The sequence below is a fragment of the Rhinoraja longicauda genome, chromosome 4 (assembly GCF_053455715.1).
Source record: "Rhinoraja longicauda isolate Sanriku21f chromosome 4, sRhiLon1.1, whole genome shotgun sequence".
NCBI classification, from domain to species: Eukaryota; Metazoa; Chordata; class Chondrichthyes; order Rajiformes; family Arhynchobatidae; genus Rhinoraja; species Rhinoraja longicauda.
In genome coordinates, this window is record NC_135956.1 from 44,685,657 (window position 1) to 44,704,064 (window position 18,408).

Consider the following 18,408-nt stretch of genomic DNA (forward strand, 5'->3'; position numbering starts at 1 on the left):
AGGCGTTATATAAATACAAAACCTTGGTGCTGGTGTTGACAAAGGTTCACTCCGCCCAGACTGGTTGAGGGACTCCCCCCCCCCCCCATCCCCCACCCCCCACCCCCCCCCACCTCCCCACCTCCCCACCCACCAGCCACCACCCACCCCCCCCCCCCCCACCCCCTCACCCACCCCCCACCCCCTCACCCACCCCCAAGCACTTCTGGGGAAATGCTGACTCTGCAGAGAAATAGCATTGACTCACTTTTGTCTCCCTGAACCTGGTTGGTCTTCCAATACAAGATGTCTGCAAGGGAACGCTGTCGACTGACACATTCCAAGGTGCAGAAGGGCAGGTTGAGCCATGCACCGAAGCTCAATGCAGCCACCAAAAAGCCTTTTTAGAGAAGGTCTACAGTCCAGGATCCTCCCACCACTGGACAGAGGAGATGGGCCTTATAGAAGAGCCCCTCAAACACCTCAACGGTGTATTGTGTGATATAGAAATTCAAATAGCATTAATAGACAAAAGACAATAGGTGCAGGAGGAGGCCATTTGGCCCTTCGAGCCAGCACCGCCATTCAATGTGATCATGGCTGATCATTCACAATCAGTACCCCGTTCCTGCCTTCTCCCCATACCCCCTGACTCCGCTATCCTTAAGAGCTCTATCTAGCTCTCTCTTGAATGCATTCAGAGAATTGGCCTCCACTGCCTTCTGAGGCAGAGAATTCCACAGATTCACAACTCTCTGACTGAAAAAGTTTTTCCTCATCTCAGTTCTAAATAGCCTACCCCTTATCCTTAAACTGTGGCTCCTTGTTCTGGACTCCCCCAACATTGGGAACATGTTTCCTGTCTCTAACGTGTCTAACCCCTTAATAATCTTATATGTTTCGATAAGATCTCCTCTCATCCTTCTAAATTCCAGTGTATACAAGCCTAGTCGCTCCAGTCTTTCAACATATGATAGTCCCGCCATTCCGGGAATTAACCTAGTAAACCTATGCTGCACGCCCTCATGAGTACATTTTAACAGTATGTACTTGTTTAGTATGCCATGATCATATTGAATGGCGGTGCAGGCTCGAAGGGCCGAATGGCCTACTCCTGCACCTATTTTCTATGTTTCTATGTTTGATGGCCGACATTTTAGAGCCACAATGGCGCAGTTGGTAGGGCTGTTGCCTCACAGTGCCAGAGACCCGGATTCGATCCTGACCTCGGGAGGTGGCTGTGTAGAGTTTGCACTGTGACCAAAAAAGTACACAAACTGCTGCAGTAACTCAACGAGTCAGGCAGTATCCCTGCATAACATGGACAGGTGGTGTTTTGGGTCAGGATCCTTCTTCAGAGCAGGAGTTTGCACTATGAACATTTGGGTTCTCTCCGGGTACCCCAGTTTCCTCCTGTGCTGGTTTGTAGTTTAATTGGCCTCTATAAAATTGCCCCTAATGTGTAGGAAATGGATATGAAAGTGCAATAACATCGAACTAGTGTGAATGGGTAATTGATGGTTAGCGTGGACCCTGTGGGCCGAAGGGCCTGTTTCCATGCTGTATCGCAAAACTGAGCAATGAAAGAAAGATGTCCACTGATTGCATTGTATTTCCTATAGATATTTTTCATGAGTAAAATGCATATTAGAATGAAAGGAAGGTCTGCTCACCCGTTTCTCGTGAGACCAGTTGGAGGAGGTTGTGTACAGTCTCGGCCAGTTGCTTCTGCTGCTTCTGCAGGCTGGTGTTGTTGATGGTGGCCCAGCCCAGCTGCGTCTCCAAATCGTTGACCAGGCGACTCTGCCGGAGCACCAGGTCCTGGTGGTTCCCACTCTCCTGCTTCAGGCTCTCCATCTCTTCCTTGTGCTGGCCTTCCATTGCCAGGAGTTTCTGCTCCAGGAAGCTGACAGTGGGTGTGGGTGGGTTGAGGGGCAGGGATGGAGGAAATGGAGATTTGGAAATACAGCAAACCCTTGTTACCAAGTCTTCATAGGAAGAAGCCGTAGCAAAGCGATAAATTGTCATGATTTAAAAATAATCTTTATTTCTGCAAATGGTCACTATCATAGGATATCCCACGCACCCTCAGCCAATGAAATGCCCTCTATAATGGGCTCACTCTTGTAGAATAGGAAAGGTAAGAGCCAAATGACACTGGCAAGCCCCGACAAACAACAATGTGAGAGTGGCCCGATGATCTGTCTTGGGCGATTTAATCAAGGAGTTAATGTTATCTGGCAATGAGAGACCGTGGCAACTTGTGAGGAAGATCAGGATCATCCCAATAGATGGAAGGATTAGAACAAAATCTACCCACAAAATAAATTTAAAGGTAACATGGACCACGTCAAAATGTAGATTTTTTGTAAGAGGTCCTAACCTGCCCTGCTAAATTACTGTTCCGTGGGCAGTGATGGAAATGGGGGGGTACGCAGGGGGATGGCGTTCCCCTAGTTTTCAATTTCCAGCTGGGGTTTAATGAGCACTGCAGAAAGATTCGAGTCGTTTATCACTTTATTCAACTCAGACGAAAACGATTTGTTAACTGCCACTGTTAGCACTTGTTAACAGCCAGTAGTTAACAGGTAGTAGTTATACAATGTGTCATCAATACATCGATCCACATTCCTCAGTAAATGTAATTGTGTTTAGACCATGTATTAATGACACCGCGTTCCTTTGAATAAAATTCAAGGGAGAATTTCTTAAACTCACTGTCAGGGCTACCGAACTGCGAGCACGGGCTCAGGTAAAGTCACGTTATTTTTATTATTCCACGTTATTTTATTTGGCGCTCTGCCGCTGTGCCTCTCTGCCGCAGTGCCTCAGTTGTTTCAGTTAAATTAGAATGGATGGGGAGAAATTAAGTAGTACCAAAAATAAGTAGTACCAATAGTTTTTTCCAGCCTAAATCGTGCGGTGAATATTTTATTGTGGGTGGTTTTATTTAGCAAAACAATAGTGCCAGCGAAAATATTTCATTATATATCACTATCAAATTTTATTGTATATCACTATCAAATCACTATCAAATATCTATAAATTTCAGATTTGTGTACCCCTATGAAAATGAGCATACTGAGATACTTTGAAAGACAGCGTCTTCAGATCGATGAAGAAATAAATGATAATGAAAACACTCAGCCAGAAAAGAAGGCAAAATTATTTGAAAATGATAATGTAACTGATGCAGCTGTTTTGCCTGATGCTGCTGCATGTGAAGACATTTCAAAAGATATTGAAAAATGTGATCTTCCAGACTGTTGGACACAAGAAATGTACCTAAACAAAAAGAAAGAATATCCCTGGCTAATTGTTAAAAACAGAAAACTAGGATGTAGTGTATGCAGCTAGTGTCAACTTGGACTTGAACGAACACAAGGAATTCATTTGTCTCGTGAGTGGTGCAGTGTTAATGTAGTAGGAGTGAGTGATGACAAAGCAAAACAGTTATTGAGTTTAAGAAAAAAGATTTTTAAGCACAAAAATAGTGAAGCTCATATCAGATGCCAAAAAATCAATGAAACAGCTGAAAAAAAAGCAATCGAAAATGTAGTGTATATGTCACTGATAAAGGACGGAGCAAAAACAGGTCGAGTTTTTAGAACTGTATAATATTGTACACAAAGGTAGGCCCTACACAGATATGTCTTCTGATATTGAACTGCAAGAAAGAAACGGCATCGACTTAGGGTACGTTCTACACTCTCGTAAGTCATGTGCAGATGTTTCTCACTACATAGGGAACCAGATGCGAAAGACAGTGGTGGAAAATATAATTTCAAAACAATCTAATATGTCTATTATGATTGATGAATCTACTACTATTAATGGGAAAACTGTTCTAGTAGTCTGCTTGAGAGCAGCAGTTGGTGAATCTTCCCAACCTATATCATTCTATTTTGACTTAGAACATATGAAACTTGGTGCAAATGCAAAATCTATATATGATGGGCTTCTAAGTTGCATACAAAGAGGTGGTTTTTCAATACAGTACCTAAAAGTAAATGTGATATCACTTGTAACTGATGGTGCATCAGTAATGTTAGGACGAAATGCAGGGGTTGCAAAACTATTTCTTGATGATTTCCCTCTACTCCCTAATGCAACTGTTTGGCACTGTGCCAGTCACAGGCTTGAACTCAGTGTAGGTGATGCTATAAATGAAGTTGCAGGTTTGAATCATTTTCAGATATTTTGTGATAAATTGTATTCCTTATATCATAGGTCTCCTAAGAATCAGGATGAGTTAACTGCATGTGCTGAGGCTCTTCACTGTCAACTGTTGAAAATTGGTCGTGTTTTCAGTGTGAGATGGGTTGCTTCGTCTTACCTAACTATAAAGGCAATGTGGCAGTCTTATAAAGCTATTTGGGAGCATTTTGGATGCTTCAGGATCTAGTGCAGAGAGAGCAAAGTACGAAGGGCTGAAAAAAGTATTAGAGTCATCAGCTTTTGTAAACAATTTGAGCTTGTTGATGGACAGTTTGCTAGAGTTGTCTGAACTGTCACTTGAACTGCAGAACCAAAATTGTACACTTAGTAAAGCACATGAGGAAATTAAACGAACTATTAAGGTTCTTGAATATCAAATAGAGAAGCCAGGAAAATTTTATACTCAAGTGGAGAAAGCAACAAGCCAGATGATATTTAATGGAATAAATTTGAGAGCTGGTAAAGTACCTACTATATATAGACAACAGTTTTTGAGGAGTTTGGTCAATAATATGAAATCCAGGCTGCTTGAATCTACAACAGCTTTGAATGATGAATGTAAAAAGTTAATTAACAAGTCGAAATATTTAGATATTAACAATATTCCAGAAGATTCACTTTTTACCTTTGGGGATAATGATGTAGAAGAAATGGCAGAACAATTTGGCTTAAATGATCGGCTTTGTGTCAGAGCCTTCAAAGAATTCAAGGAATCTAAAGGGAAGATAGTTTCTGCAGATTTTTAGCAGCTGGTTACGGCTGTAAATACAATTCCGGTATCAACAGCAGAATGTGAAAGAAGCTTCAGTGGCATGAATTTCTGCATGTCACCACAATGTACAAGACTTCAAACTGATCATCTCTCAACTCTTCTATTTATTAAGTTGGTGGGACCTCCTCTGTCAAAATTCAACCCCGAAGAATATGTGAGGACATGGCTTCTTAGTGGCAGAAGGCGTGCTGAAGAAACGGCATGCAGAAAGAAAGAGGAGGTGACAGAAAAAAATGGAGATTATATACCATTATGGAACATTTTGTAATGTAAACAGAGAGTGAGAGAGAGAGATGCCCGAAAGCAGCTATGACATATAACACACAATAAATTATATTATAAATACACATAAACAAGTTATGCATTCTTGTTCTCTTCCATGGGTATGACTGCACATAAACCCCCCCCCCCCCCCTCCCCTCCTTCCCAACCTCAGCCTCACGGACCTTAGAGTACCCCTGGTTCCTAAAACCCATTTCCATCACTGTCCGTGGGAGCATCACTACCTCCAAGCTTCCTCTCCAAGTTCAACACAACCCTGACCTAGAAATATATTGCGGGTCCCGCTTAACCACTGGGTCTAAATGCTAGACCTCTTTCCACAACAGTGCTGTGGGAACACCTTCACCAGGACTGCGGCAGTCCAAGGAGGAAGCTCACACCCACCTCTGGAGGACAGTTAGGGATGGGCAATAAATACTGTCCTCGCCTGCGAAGCCCAGAACCAATAAATGAATAATAAAAGAAAAATTGTCATCTTGTGAAGGAAAGTGTACTGTCGAAGGGGTTTTATTTTTGCATAAATAAACACGCAAAAGAATAGTGTTTACTTTATGTGTAAACAGACAAGTATGCTCATCCTGACAAACATTTCACTGCAGTTTTTGGAAATGATATCACACTATATCTTGGCAATCCCTCCCTGATCCATCTCCTTTGTTTAAGAAAAATAATAAAATACCATCAGATCCTTCTTTTCACCAACGGATCACCAAAGCAGATGATCTGGCCATTAACAATTACTCCTTTGGGGGGGGAGGGGGGTCTTGCTCAGAACAAAATTGACCACATCATCTCCTCTAGAACAGCAGCAGCAGTGCTTTAGAAAGGAGTCCATTGTATGGAAAGTGATTTTGATGTCCCATGATGTGATGGAGTATGAAATTCCGATTTCGTAAATGGAAGGAACTGATGCAGTGTTCACTATCAATGTCCTTTTATTCCAGGTGATCCACAATTGAAGTTAAAACAATGCTTCAGAGCTGCAGCGAATATCACAGCAGCAACGTGTCCTATAGTTGATATCGGTCCAATGTTTAGAAATGACTTGTGAGCAAAATTCTCAACTGTCAAAATAACGTGCAAACTTGCTTAAGTGACACTGGACAGGAACCAACTGTAATTCGGAAATATCACATTTACCCCTTTGAGAAAATTAATGGTAATTGGCGAAATGGGAAACTTTTATCAGTGTGATTCTTATCCATGCTCTTCTCCCTAACTATTCACCTCGTGGATTTAGGAGCCTTCAACCTGACAAGCACAGCCCAGGTCAATACGTTATCTCCATTGAATCTTACATCTCTCATCCTGCCTCAGTGTGTGTGACTCCCTCATCTCCTTGTCAGGAGGTTGTTGTTTCAAGAACCATTGCACAAAATCAGTTGGCACTCCTGTGCAATGCTGAGGGAGCGTTATACTGTTGAAAGTGCTGTCTTTCAGGCAAGATATTAAATGGAAGCTGTGCCTACCCTCTCGGCTGAACTCTAAAGATCCCATGGTACTATTTAAAAAAGAGGGGGGAGTTCCTGGTGTCATGGGTAACATCTCCAAACTATGGACCTGCAAATATGATCAGGCCATTGTTGAGTGCTGTTTGTGGGTCTTACCCTGAGGTTAAGCTGTCTGCTGCATTTCCCTACATTACTGCAGTGACCAGGTTTTAAAGGCCATGGCTTCTCCGGGATGTGCTGAGACTGGGAGGTTGGAGGTTAAAGTCTGCCTTTCTCCTCCACATCCTCTTCTGCTGCCTGGTTCAGAGCATCTGGTAAATTTACTGCCTTGCTGCTGATCAAGAGATCAACACATGCTTGCCTATTTTGCAGTGAGGACAACTCTGGCAACGAATAGTTCACTGGCCTGAACGCACAGGATCGACACCCACATGAAATCAAAGCTCTGGCAGCACAGAACAGCCAGCAGTGAAGCAGCACCTGGTCGATTTTCCAGAGCTGCTGTTTTCCACACTGACTGTCCGAGCTTCATGGATTATTTGGAGCCCAGATGGAGGCCATTCAGCCCTTCATGTCTGTGCTGTTTCAAAAGCGCTTCCCAGCCTACTTCCACCTCCTGGCATTGAGTCCACAGCCCGGCAGATCATGGTTCAAGTACACAGCCAGGTTCTGTTTAACTGGTTTCTTAACTGGTTTTATCCTTTACTTCAAGCCCATGTCACATGGCTTTTTACTAAAGGGAAATAGAATCTCCCTCTTTACTTCATCCAATCCCTCATAATGTTACACACCACCATTAAGCCTCGCTCCGTCTCCTCCACTCCAAAGAAAACAATTTCAGCTTTTCCTTATTGCTACAAATTTCCATTCCCGCAATATTCCCCTCTGCTCTCTCCCCAGTGCAGTCAGATCTCCCCCAACGTGCTAATCTGAGCGTATTCAAGACATGGTCAGTGTCGGACACAGTTCCAGCATAGCTTCTTGCCCTTGTACTCGATGCCAGAGGTGCTAAAGGAAATCATCTTCGATAATCACAATAATACTTTATTAGCCAAGCATGTTTTGCAACATACAAGGAACTTCATTTGCCATACAGTCATAACACATACAATCATAACCACCTTATTGCCTGGTCTTGGCACCTGCAGGAATCTGTAGGTACACACTGCAAAATCCCTTGAACCTGATATTTCAACAGTGTTCCTCTCTCCCCGGCACTCTCTATTGCTTTAGAGAGCCTAACCCTGCGTGGTCTGTGGGTCAGGGTGGGAGGCTTACTGGCACGTTTACCTGTTCTTATCGCGCAGCTGGTAGATGTTGTTGTTCTGGAGAAGCAACTCCTTTTCCAGCTTGTTTGTGAATAAAGAATTTTCCAGCAGTTGGATTTCCAGTCGTGAGGTTTGATTCAAAACCTAAACATTGCAAATCATTCTTCAATAAACATTGCACACTGGGACATTATTTAATGGAAGAAGAGAAAATAATTAGTAAACAAAAGCAAATATAGAGTACACAGAATAATTTACCCCCTCATTGACCAACAAGTTGCCAAATTCAATGTTGAGACATCTGCTCCCCCTTCCCCCTATTATAGACCTTTCCTTCTCTGTGCCCTGCCCACTGTCTGCACAATTTGAAACATGTCTTGTCTCTCTCTTTTCCGAGTTCTTTTAAAACATCCTCAACCTGTTTTTCACTCTCTACAGATGCTGCCTGACCTGCTGACTTCCAGAATTTCAGTTTCATTTCAGATTTTGTGCATCTGCAACATTTTGCTTTAGGCTCAATTACCCGGCTGTGTTGTGGAGGTAATCTCGGACCAAAGGGACTGAAGCAACCCCTGGAGCCAGCTCCACCATTAGTGCCTCACAGCTCCAGGGAAGCAGGTTCAATCCTGACCTCGGGTGCTGTCTGTGTGCTTTGGTTTCCTCCCACATCTCACAGATTTATGGGTTGGAAGGATAATTGGCCACAGTAAGTTGCCCCTAGTGATTAGGTGATGGGTAAATCTGGGGGGGAATTGATGGGAATATGAGAAAAATTAAATGGGATTAGTATGAATGGATGGTTGACGGTTGGCATGGATCCAGTGGGCTGAATAGCTTATTTCAGTGATGTGCAGATGTATGTTCACTTTGTCTACATTCCCCTTAAAAACACTGTGGATATTCTGTGTATCCAAACGTGGGCACCTATTGAGGGCTTTGACCCAGTGATCCTGCACAGGGAATTGATACAGGAGAGTCTCAAGCTGAGAGTCAAAAGGAGAAGTGGCCTCCTAGCCTTGCATTCCAGATTCATCCAAAGCAATGAATCACAAGGATGCTCCCTGTTGATTGACTGCTTTCTCAGGAACCCCAAACATTACAGAATTCCGTCTGTGTTTGTGTGTGAGTGTGCACATGTGTTTGGGTTGATGGTTCATTTTTCACTCTGTATATGTATGAACAAGTGTGTGCACTAGTTTGCATGCTCCCACTCATCACAGCACACTCTTTGAACCACTTGGCACATCATCAGGAATAAGAGCTGCGTGTCGTCCTCAGGTCACAGTGGAGATTCCAGATGTAGAACAACAAATTCAAGACTAGGGGACTGGATCAAGCCAGATCAAGCCAGTTAATGGATCATGCCACAGAGCTCTTCATTTTAATCCAATGGTCGCCAATGCCATCAATCCCAAACCTAACATCCAGCCGTTGCAGGCAATGACTGACTTCCACTAACAAAGAGGCAGGGAATTGCCTCACTCTTCAGAGGACCCTCTAAATCAAAATGATGCTCAACTATTTATTGACATTTTCTGCTGCTTTGTTTAAGTGCCAAAGGCCGATTCACTCTTTCAAACCTAATTAAACAAAATTCTTACAACATGCTGTAACCAGATAAAGATACCAGGGACGTATTTACAAGAATCACTCATTCTTGAGTGAACATTGCCAGAATTTTTTTTCTTCAGCTTTTATTTAACTTGGAATGAGGTGTGTAAGACTGTTATTCTGGCCCAGTGTGAGTGTCCCTTGCGCCACTAGCGATAGACGACAAACCCAAGCACCCTCTCATGTTTTCTCTCTGCTGTTGTCGTCCCCCCCCCCAAAAAAACTCCCTAACCTCATGGGGCGTACCTGCGTCTCGACGTTTGTCAGTCTGCGTGTCTGCTCGGCTGTCTGGGTCAGTAGACTGGTGCCGATCTCCAGCATGGTGGCTGTGTGGTTCTGCACAGCGTTCTGCTGTAGCAGGGCCAGTTCACTCTTCATGCTGTCCTGGACGTAGGTCTCTAGCTGAAGAGAGTAATTTGAAAACCATTAGAGTCAGACCCTTGTACTGAACTGAAGCAGAAACCCCATCTTCTTGGATCAAGTTCAGGGCGAATACTGGCATCAAAGAGCAACCTCTCGCCATCTATGCTGCCTTGTCACAACATCCAAAGGTACTCCACAGCCATTTCAGTCCTATTATAGTCACTGCAACGTTGTGGGAAACGCTGAGGCCAATCTGTGTACGGCAAGTGGTGTAATCTCCCGCAGCAGCACCATTAGCTGAGGGTTAAAATTGATGCCAAGAACTCCATTATTCTTTTACAAAACCATGGTTTGGAATATTTTATTATCAACATGATACGCAGACTGCACCTCATTTCAACATTTTGTCTGAAAGACAGCACCTCTGACAGTGAAGCACTCCCTCAGTAATGTACTAGGAGCATCAGCTCAGTTTTCTAGCTCAGATCTCTACAGCGAGACTTGAAGCCACAATGTCTGACTCAGAATGTGAATTCAGACACAGAATTTCAAATGACTGAACTTTATTGCAGTGATGTCATTTTCGGCAAACAAAAAAATGCAATCCTTGTACACATCGTTATATGAGAAATCTTGAGGTCCAAGTCCATAGCTCCCAAAAAGTGCCAACACATGTAAAGAGAGTGGTAAAGAAGGTGTCTGGTAAGCTTGTCTTCATCAGGCAAAGTATTGAGTATAACAGTTAGGAAATCATGCTGCAGATTTATAAAATTTTGGTTAGGCCGCATCTGGAGTATTGCATGCAGTTCTGATTACCCCAGTACCGAAAGAATGTGGAAGCTTTGGAGAGGATGCAGAAGACGTTGACCAGAATGTTGTCTGGATTCAGAGTATTAGTTATAGAGAGAGGTTGGGCAAACTTACAAACTTCGATTGTTTTCTCGGGAACATCAGAGATCGAGGGAAGACCTAACAGAAGTACATAAAATCTTGAGAAGCATTGATAGGGTAATCAGTCAGAACATTTTTTCCAGGGTAGAAATGTCAAAGGCAAGAGGGCATAGCTTGAAGGTCAGAGGGGTAAGTTTAACGGTGGTGCGGGGCAAGTATTTTAAACAGCGAATGGTGGATGCGTGGCATGCGGTGGTGGGAGTAGATACGATAATGGTGTTTAAGACCCTTTTTGATTGGCACATGGAATTGTAAGGAATGGAGGGATATAAATCACATGCAAGTAGAGGAGATTAACGGCTTCATATTTGTAGACATTGGTGGTCGAAGGGTCTGTTCCTATGCCGCACTGTTCTAAGTTCTATGTTCTCCCATTCATTGACCCAATCTATGCATCCTGCTGAGTCACCATGTCATCAGGAAGAAGACAACCTATCTGGAACAAACAATTCATACAAGGACCTATTGCTTGCTATTGGTCTTAGCTGCTAATTAGGAAACAGCTATTGCTATGCAAAGAGAAAGACTCATTACTGATTTCTTTCAGGATCCTTGATTACGTTATTGTGTTAACTGGTCCACAACATAGAGAAGCACAGCAGTGTGAATATCAATAGCCTGCAGGTTATTATCTGAATGAGCACATTGAATAGAGGTGCTGGTCGAAGGGCCGAATGGCCCACTCCTGCACCTATTGTCTATTTATAGAACAACTTTGGGAGAATCAGTCACATTTCATTGACCATCCACAGACCACAATCAGAGAAGAATAGGACAGAGTTTCTGTTACTTCTTCTTGAAATCGGGACTGTGTATCAGTTGATTGAACTGTACTCTCCGCTGAGCCAGAGACAGTCTCAAATCTTACTTTAGACACTGGATCAGAGTGATGCAGGTCAGCATTCAATCCAGTACTGAGGGACTGAGATAAAGGGACCACCATCCCAAGATGTAGAGATGATAAGCTGAAGAATTGTTCAATAAAATCAGGAATGAATAAACAGAAACAAAGTGAAGGGAAGGTTAGAACATCATCACGTGTACAAAGCAGCAGAAAAATTATAATTTTATCCACTGTATTCATTTTCCTTCAATCTACAGCTCAAGACATATTACAGAAAACAGAAGATTTATAATTAAATAATTGAACACTGCCAAATTACAAAATCACTTCCCAGGGCAGGAGAGTTTTGAACTAAAGCAGTTTTACTGTGAGAGAGAAGAAATCTAAAGGAGATCGCAGAGTAAGTTATTCACAAAGGAGATTGTGATTATCTAGAATGAGCTGCCAGAGGAGGTGGCGGATGCAGGTCAAAATTTGAAAAGGTATTTGGTCAGGTACTTGGATAGGAAAGGTGTAGAGGTATAGATGCCTAATGCAAGCAAATGGAATTAACGTAAATAAGGCAATACAATCAGCATGGATAAAGAGGGCCAAATTATTTTCTCAAGTATGGAAGTATGAACAAAGTGAAGAAAGGGATCATCTGATGCGATACTGTGGAGACAGAGTGCAGCACTGAGAACTTGAGGGGAGGGGGGGGGCTTCAGAATATGGCGAGTTGGGGCCCCTCGGCAAAATAAAATCGCAGGAGTGCCCGGAGTGATAATCAGGCAAAGGTCAGTCTGATCAGTCTGTAAAGGTCGGGAAGTTGGAGAGAGGACCACCATTGGCTGAAAGTAAGTACCTGTTAATAGTGGTAGAAACGGCAGTTTAAAAAGAGCGCCAATAGGGCACTGTTAATCAGTCTGTAAAGGTCGGGAAGTTGGAGAGAGGACCACCATTGGCTGTAAGTGAGTGGGAATTACAGTGTAATAAGTCAGTCAGAAGAGAATACGTGGATTGGTTGATCATTTAAGTGAGAAGTCTGGTAAATTGGACAATCAGGCAATTTAATTGGTGATATAAGCAAGACTTGCAAAAGGGTGCAGCCCTGTCCGGGAAGTGCCCTGTGAGAAAAGTGCGAGTCTTCGGCGAGGAGGCTGAGGTGAGGAGGTTACAATTGTTTTAAGCCAGACACAAGGTAATGGCGGAAAAGTTGGTGCAGTGTGTTTCCTGCAGGATGTGGGAAGACAGGGACGTCGCTGGAGCTTCTGGGAGCTACACCTGCAAGAACTGTGTCCAGGTGCAGCTCCTGAAGGGACGTGTGGTGAAGTTGGAGAGGCAGTTGGATGACCTCAGGGCCATCCGGGAATGCGAGAGTTTCCTCGACAGGACCTATTGTGAGGCTGTCACGCCAAGGGCCCAGGTCGAGCGAAGGTGGGAGACTGTTTCAGGGGGGAGTGGACGAGGACTACAGGAGACCCCGGTGGCTGTGCCTATTGCAAATAGGTATACCCTCTTGGGAACTGTCGGGGCAGAAGACGTTCCCAGTCCGAGTGGCGGACCTGTTGGCAAGGATACTCGACAGGGGAGACCGAAGTCAGGAAGAGCCGTAGTGGTCGGTGACTCCATCGTCCGAGGGACGGACAGAAGATTCTGTGGCAGCAGGAGGGACTTGAGGATGGTCTGTTGCCTCCCTGGTGCCAGGGTTCAACACATCACGGACCGGCTTCAGAAAATCCTAGTGAGGGAAGGCGATCAACCTGAAGTCGTTGTGCACGTGGGCACGAATGACGTCGGGCGGAAGAGGAAGGAGGTGCTACAGCGGGAGTTTAGAGAGTTGGGAAAAACACTGAGAAGTAGGACGTCGAAGGTGGTTATCTCTGGACTGCTACCGGTACCTCGTGCTGGTGAGGCCAGGAACAGAGAGATAGAGGGTATGAATTTATGGCTGAGGGGCTGGTGCAGAGAGCAGGGATTTAGATTTCTGGACCACTGGGATCTCTTCTGGGCTAGGGGTGACTTGTACAAAAGGGACGGGTTACATCTTAACAGCAGGGGGACAAACATTCTGGCAGGCAGGTTTGCTAGTGTGACACCTGTGGCTTTAAACTAAGTAGTGGGGGGGAGGGGTTAACAAATTGTGAATATGAAGATGAGGTAAAAAAAAGGGAATACAGGAGATATTGCAAAAGACTCTCTGAAGAATGGGAACAGAAGTTCTAGAGGGGAAAAGAAATTAAGGGCAGGGCCAATTGTGACCGATGTGAGAGGGGAGGTAAATACAGAAGTTAAAGTGTTGTACTTAAATGCGCGTAGTATAAAAAATAAAGTGGATGAGCTTGAGGCTCAGTTAGTCATGGGCAAGTATGATGTTGTAGGGATCACTGAGACATGGCTACAAGAGGACCAGGGCTGGGAACTGAATATTCAGGGGTACACAACGTATAGAAAAGACAGACAGGTGGGCAGAGGGGGTAGGGTTGCTCTGTTGGTAAGGAATGATATTCATTCCCTTGCAAGGGGTGACATAGAATCAGGAGATGTTGAATCAGTATGGATAGAAATGAGAAATTGTAAGGGTAAAAAGACCCTAATGGGAGTTATCTATAGGCCCCCAAACAGTAGCCTCGACATAGGGTGCAAGTTGAATCAGGAGATAAAATTGGCGTGTCAAAAATGTAATGCTACGGTGGTTATGGGAGATTTCAACATGCAGGTAGACTGGGAAAATCAGGTTGGAAATGGACCCCAGGAAAGAGAGTTTGTAGAGTGCCTTCGAGATGGATTCTTAGAACAGCTTGTACTGGAGCCTACCAGGGAGAAGGCAATTCTGGATTTAGTGTTGTGTAATGATCCTGATCTGATAAGGGGACTAGAGGTAAAAGAGCCATTAGGAGGCAGTGATCACAACATGATAAGTTTTACTCTGCAAATGGAAAGGCAGAAGGGAAAATCGGAAGTGTCAGTATTACAGTATAGCAAAGGGGATTACAGAGGCATGAGGTGGGAGCTGGCCAAAATTGACTGGAAGGAGGCCCTAGCAGGGAAGACGGTAGAACAGCAATGGCAGGTATTCCTGGGAATAATGCAGAGGTTGCAGGATCAATTTATTCCAAAGAGGTGGAAAGACTCTAAGGGGAGTAAGAGACACCTGTGGCTGACAAGGGAAGTCAGGGACAGCATAAAAATTAAGGAGAGGAAGTATAACATAGCAAAGAAGAGTGGGAAGACAGAGGATTGGGACTCTTTTAAAGAGCAACAAAAGTTAACTAAAAAGGCAATACGGGGAGAAAAGATGAGGTACGAGGGTAAACTAGCCAATAATATAAAGGAGGATAGCAAAAGTTTTTTTAGGTACGTGAAGAGGAAAAAAATAGTCAAGGCAAATGTGGGTCCCTTGAAGACAGAAGCAGGGGAATTTATTATGGGGAACAAAGAAATGGCAGATGAGTTAAACCGTTACTTTGGATCTGTCTTCACTGAGGAAGATACACACAATCTCCCAAATGTTCTAGGGGCCGGAGAACCTAGGGTGATGGAGGAACTGAAGGAAATCCACATTAGGCAGGAAATGGTTTTGGGTAGACTGATGGGACTGAAGGCTGATAAATCCCCAGGGCCTGATGGTCTGCATCCCAGGGTACTTAAGGAGGTGGCTCTAGAAATAGTGGAAGCATTGGAGATCATTTTTCAATGTTCTATAGATTCAGGATCAGTTCCTGTGGATTGGAGGATAGCAAATGTTATCCCACTTTTTAAGAAAGGAGGGAGAGAGAAAACGGGTAATTATAGACCAGTTAGTCTGACATCAGTGGTGGGGAAGATGCTGGAGTCAATTATAAAAGACGAAATTGCTGAGCATTTGGATAGCAGTAACGGGATCATTCCGAGTCAGCATGGATTTACGAAGGGGAAATCATGCTCGACTAATCTACGGGAATTTTTTGAGGATGTAACTAGGAAAATTGACAGGGGAGAGTCAGTGGATGTGGTGTACCTCGACTTTCAGAAAGCCTTCGACAAGGTCCCACATAGGAGATTAGTGGGCAAAATTAGGGCACATGGTATTGGGGGTAGGGTACTGACATGGATAGAAAATTGGTTGACAGACAGAAAGCAAAGAGTGGGGATAAATGGGTCCCTTTCGGAATGGCAGGCAGTGACCAGTGGGGTACCGCAAGGTTCGGTGCTGGGACCCCAGCTATTTACGATATACATTAATGACTTAGACGAAGGGATTAAAAGTACCATTAGCAAATTTGCAGATGATACTAAGCTGGGGGGGTAGTGTGAATTGTGAGGAAGATGCAATAAGGCTGCAGGGTGACTTGGACAGGTTGTGTGAGTGGGCGGATACATGGCAGATGCAGTTTAATGTAGATAAGTGTGAGGTTATTCACTTTGGAAGTAAGAATAGAAAGGCAGATTATTATCTGAATGGTGTCAAGTTAGGAGGAGGGGGAGTTCAACGAGATCTGGGTGTCCTAGTGCATCAGTCAATGAAAGGAAGCATGCAGGTACAGCAGGCAGTGAAGAAAGCCAATGGAATGTTGGCCTTCGTAACAAGAGGAGTTGAGTATAGGAGCAAAGAGGTCCTTCTACAGTTGTACCGGGCCCTGGTGAGACCGCACCTGGAGTACTGTGTGCAGTTTTGGTCTCCAAATTTGAGGAAGGATATTCTTGCTATGGAGGGCGTGCAGCGTAGGTTCACTAGGTTAATTCCCGGAATGGCGGGACTGTCGTATGTTGAAAGGCTGGAGCGATTGGGCTTGTATACACTGGAATTTAGAAGGATGAGGGGGGATCTTATTGAAACATATAAGATAATTAGGGGATTGGACACATTAGAGGCAGGAAACATGTTCCCAATGTTGGGGGAGTCCAGAACAAGGGGCCACAGTTTAAGAATAAGGGGTAGGCCATTTAGAACGGAGATGAGGAAGAACTTTTTCAGTCAGAGAATGGTGAAGGTGTGGAATTCTCTGCCTCAGAAGGCAGTGGAGGCCAGTTCGTTGGATGCTTTCAAGAGAGAGCTGGATAGAGCTCTTAAGGATAGCGGAGTGAGGGGGTATGGGGAGAAGGCAGGAACGGGGTACTGATTGAGAGTGATCAGCCATGTTCGCATTGAATGGCGGTGCTGGCTCGAAGGGCTGAATGGCCTACTCCTGCACCTATTGTCTATTGTCTATTGTCAGTGTCCAGCTTCATGAAAATCTGTTAGGTTATGAAAAAGGTCAAGAGCCTTATTAACCTTCAGAGTCAAGAGTGTTTAAGTGTTTAATTGTTACCTGTTGTGACAACAGAACAATGAATGCAACAAATGCTTGCTACAACTTAACAGGCCTATAAATACATAACACACAGATAATATAATGAGCAAAATACAATAAATTAATAACTTAGGTATTAATGCTTCAAAAATCCAAGGTTTGTAGTGTAACTAAAGATACAGTCGATAGAAAATCAGAGTGACTGAGGTTAGTGTTCACCTAAAATACAAACATTTCCACTAAGGTTTAGCTCTTGGAATGAGGTTTCCAATAGTTCTATTCTGCCTCATCTATCCACACAGCCCCTCAAACTGGTCTTTTCTTGAATGTCTTCACTTTCCTTCTGGAAGTTCAAGTTAAATTTTGCTTCCACCACCCTGGATCATAACTCACAGCATAATTCTCCAATCCTTATAAATCGTCCTCAACATTGGTCACCAACACTCCTATCCTGGAAATATCTGTCCCTATTCCCACTTTAAACCCTTTAAAATTTTGCGCCCCTCTATTACATCTCCCAACATTCCCGACTCCGCAGGGAACAACCCCAACTTCACAGTGAGCTAGAGGCTAATAAATTAACAGCCTGTCATGGTCCAAACTGGAAGCAATCCTTCGTTAACCAGCAAATCAATTCTGCAGAGTATGAATATACCAGGGAGAGGAATCTTACAGCTGGTTGATTTGTGAAATTACAGAGAGACAGATGTTCTCCGAGGCTTAGCATTCCTGTGCACCTATTGTCTATTGTCTATTGTCTAAAAACAGGAAGAAATCTTAGGGTTGGTTCAGCACCTTTCACAATCTTGGGATCTTGAAAGGTGGCTCACTGACATTAAATGGTTCTGAAATGTGATGTAGGAAACACACAACCAATTTATGCACAGCAAGATGCCACACGTTGCAATGCGTAGACTACATTATCATTTTCAGTGACATTGATTGAGGGATAGATATTGGCCAGGACATCAGGAAAATGCCCATACTGGCTGTGAAATTATTTTTATTTACAAAGAAAGTAGACAGAGACAGTGTTTAACATCTCATTGAAAAGAAGAAACCATCAACACGTCCTCTGGCTAGCTGAAACATCATTCCAGATTTTGGTGCTCAACATTTGATTTAAATGGAAAGTAGTCCTCATTGAGCCAGAGAGAAAACAGTTCGAGGTGTAATCCTTGCATGCTAAATCCCAGTTATTGGGGAATCAAAGAACTCACCAGTTCACAAGAGTCACGTGGCCCAGTTTACAGAAGTGGCCATTCACACCAAACTCAGGAGAATACCTCACTTTAGAGGGTTAGGATATTCACAGGTCCAACACAGCCAGAAGAGAGATTTGTTCAAGGGCAGAGTTAAAATCACAGAATTGCCTTACACTGTTCCTCCCAGTCATGGAATTACAGACTCAGGAAAT

General features: G+C 43.8%; 1 protein-coding gene across 3 annotated transcripts in view; it reads right to left on the minus strand.

Annotated features, from left to right (window-relative positions):
- Nucleotides 1-18,408, minus strand: part of angpt1 (angiopoietin 1) — a 131,167-nt gene that overhangs the window by 33,854 nt on the left and 78,905 nt on the right. For all 3 annotated transcript variants that reach the window (XM_078397627.1, XM_078397626.1, XM_078397628.1), the window contains exons 2-4: nt 9,828-9,983; nt 7,993-8,114; nt 1,653-1,885 (exon numbers count right to left, since the gene is read on the minus strand). In XM_078397627.1, the coding sequence (XP_078253753.1) occupies nt 1,653-1,885; nt 7,993-8,114; nt 9,828-9,959 (487 nt within the window). In that variant the 5' untranslated portion in view covers nt 9,960-9,983. The remainder of the gene's footprint in view (nt 1-1,652; nt 1,886-7,992; nt 8,115-9,827; nt 9,984-18,408) is intronic.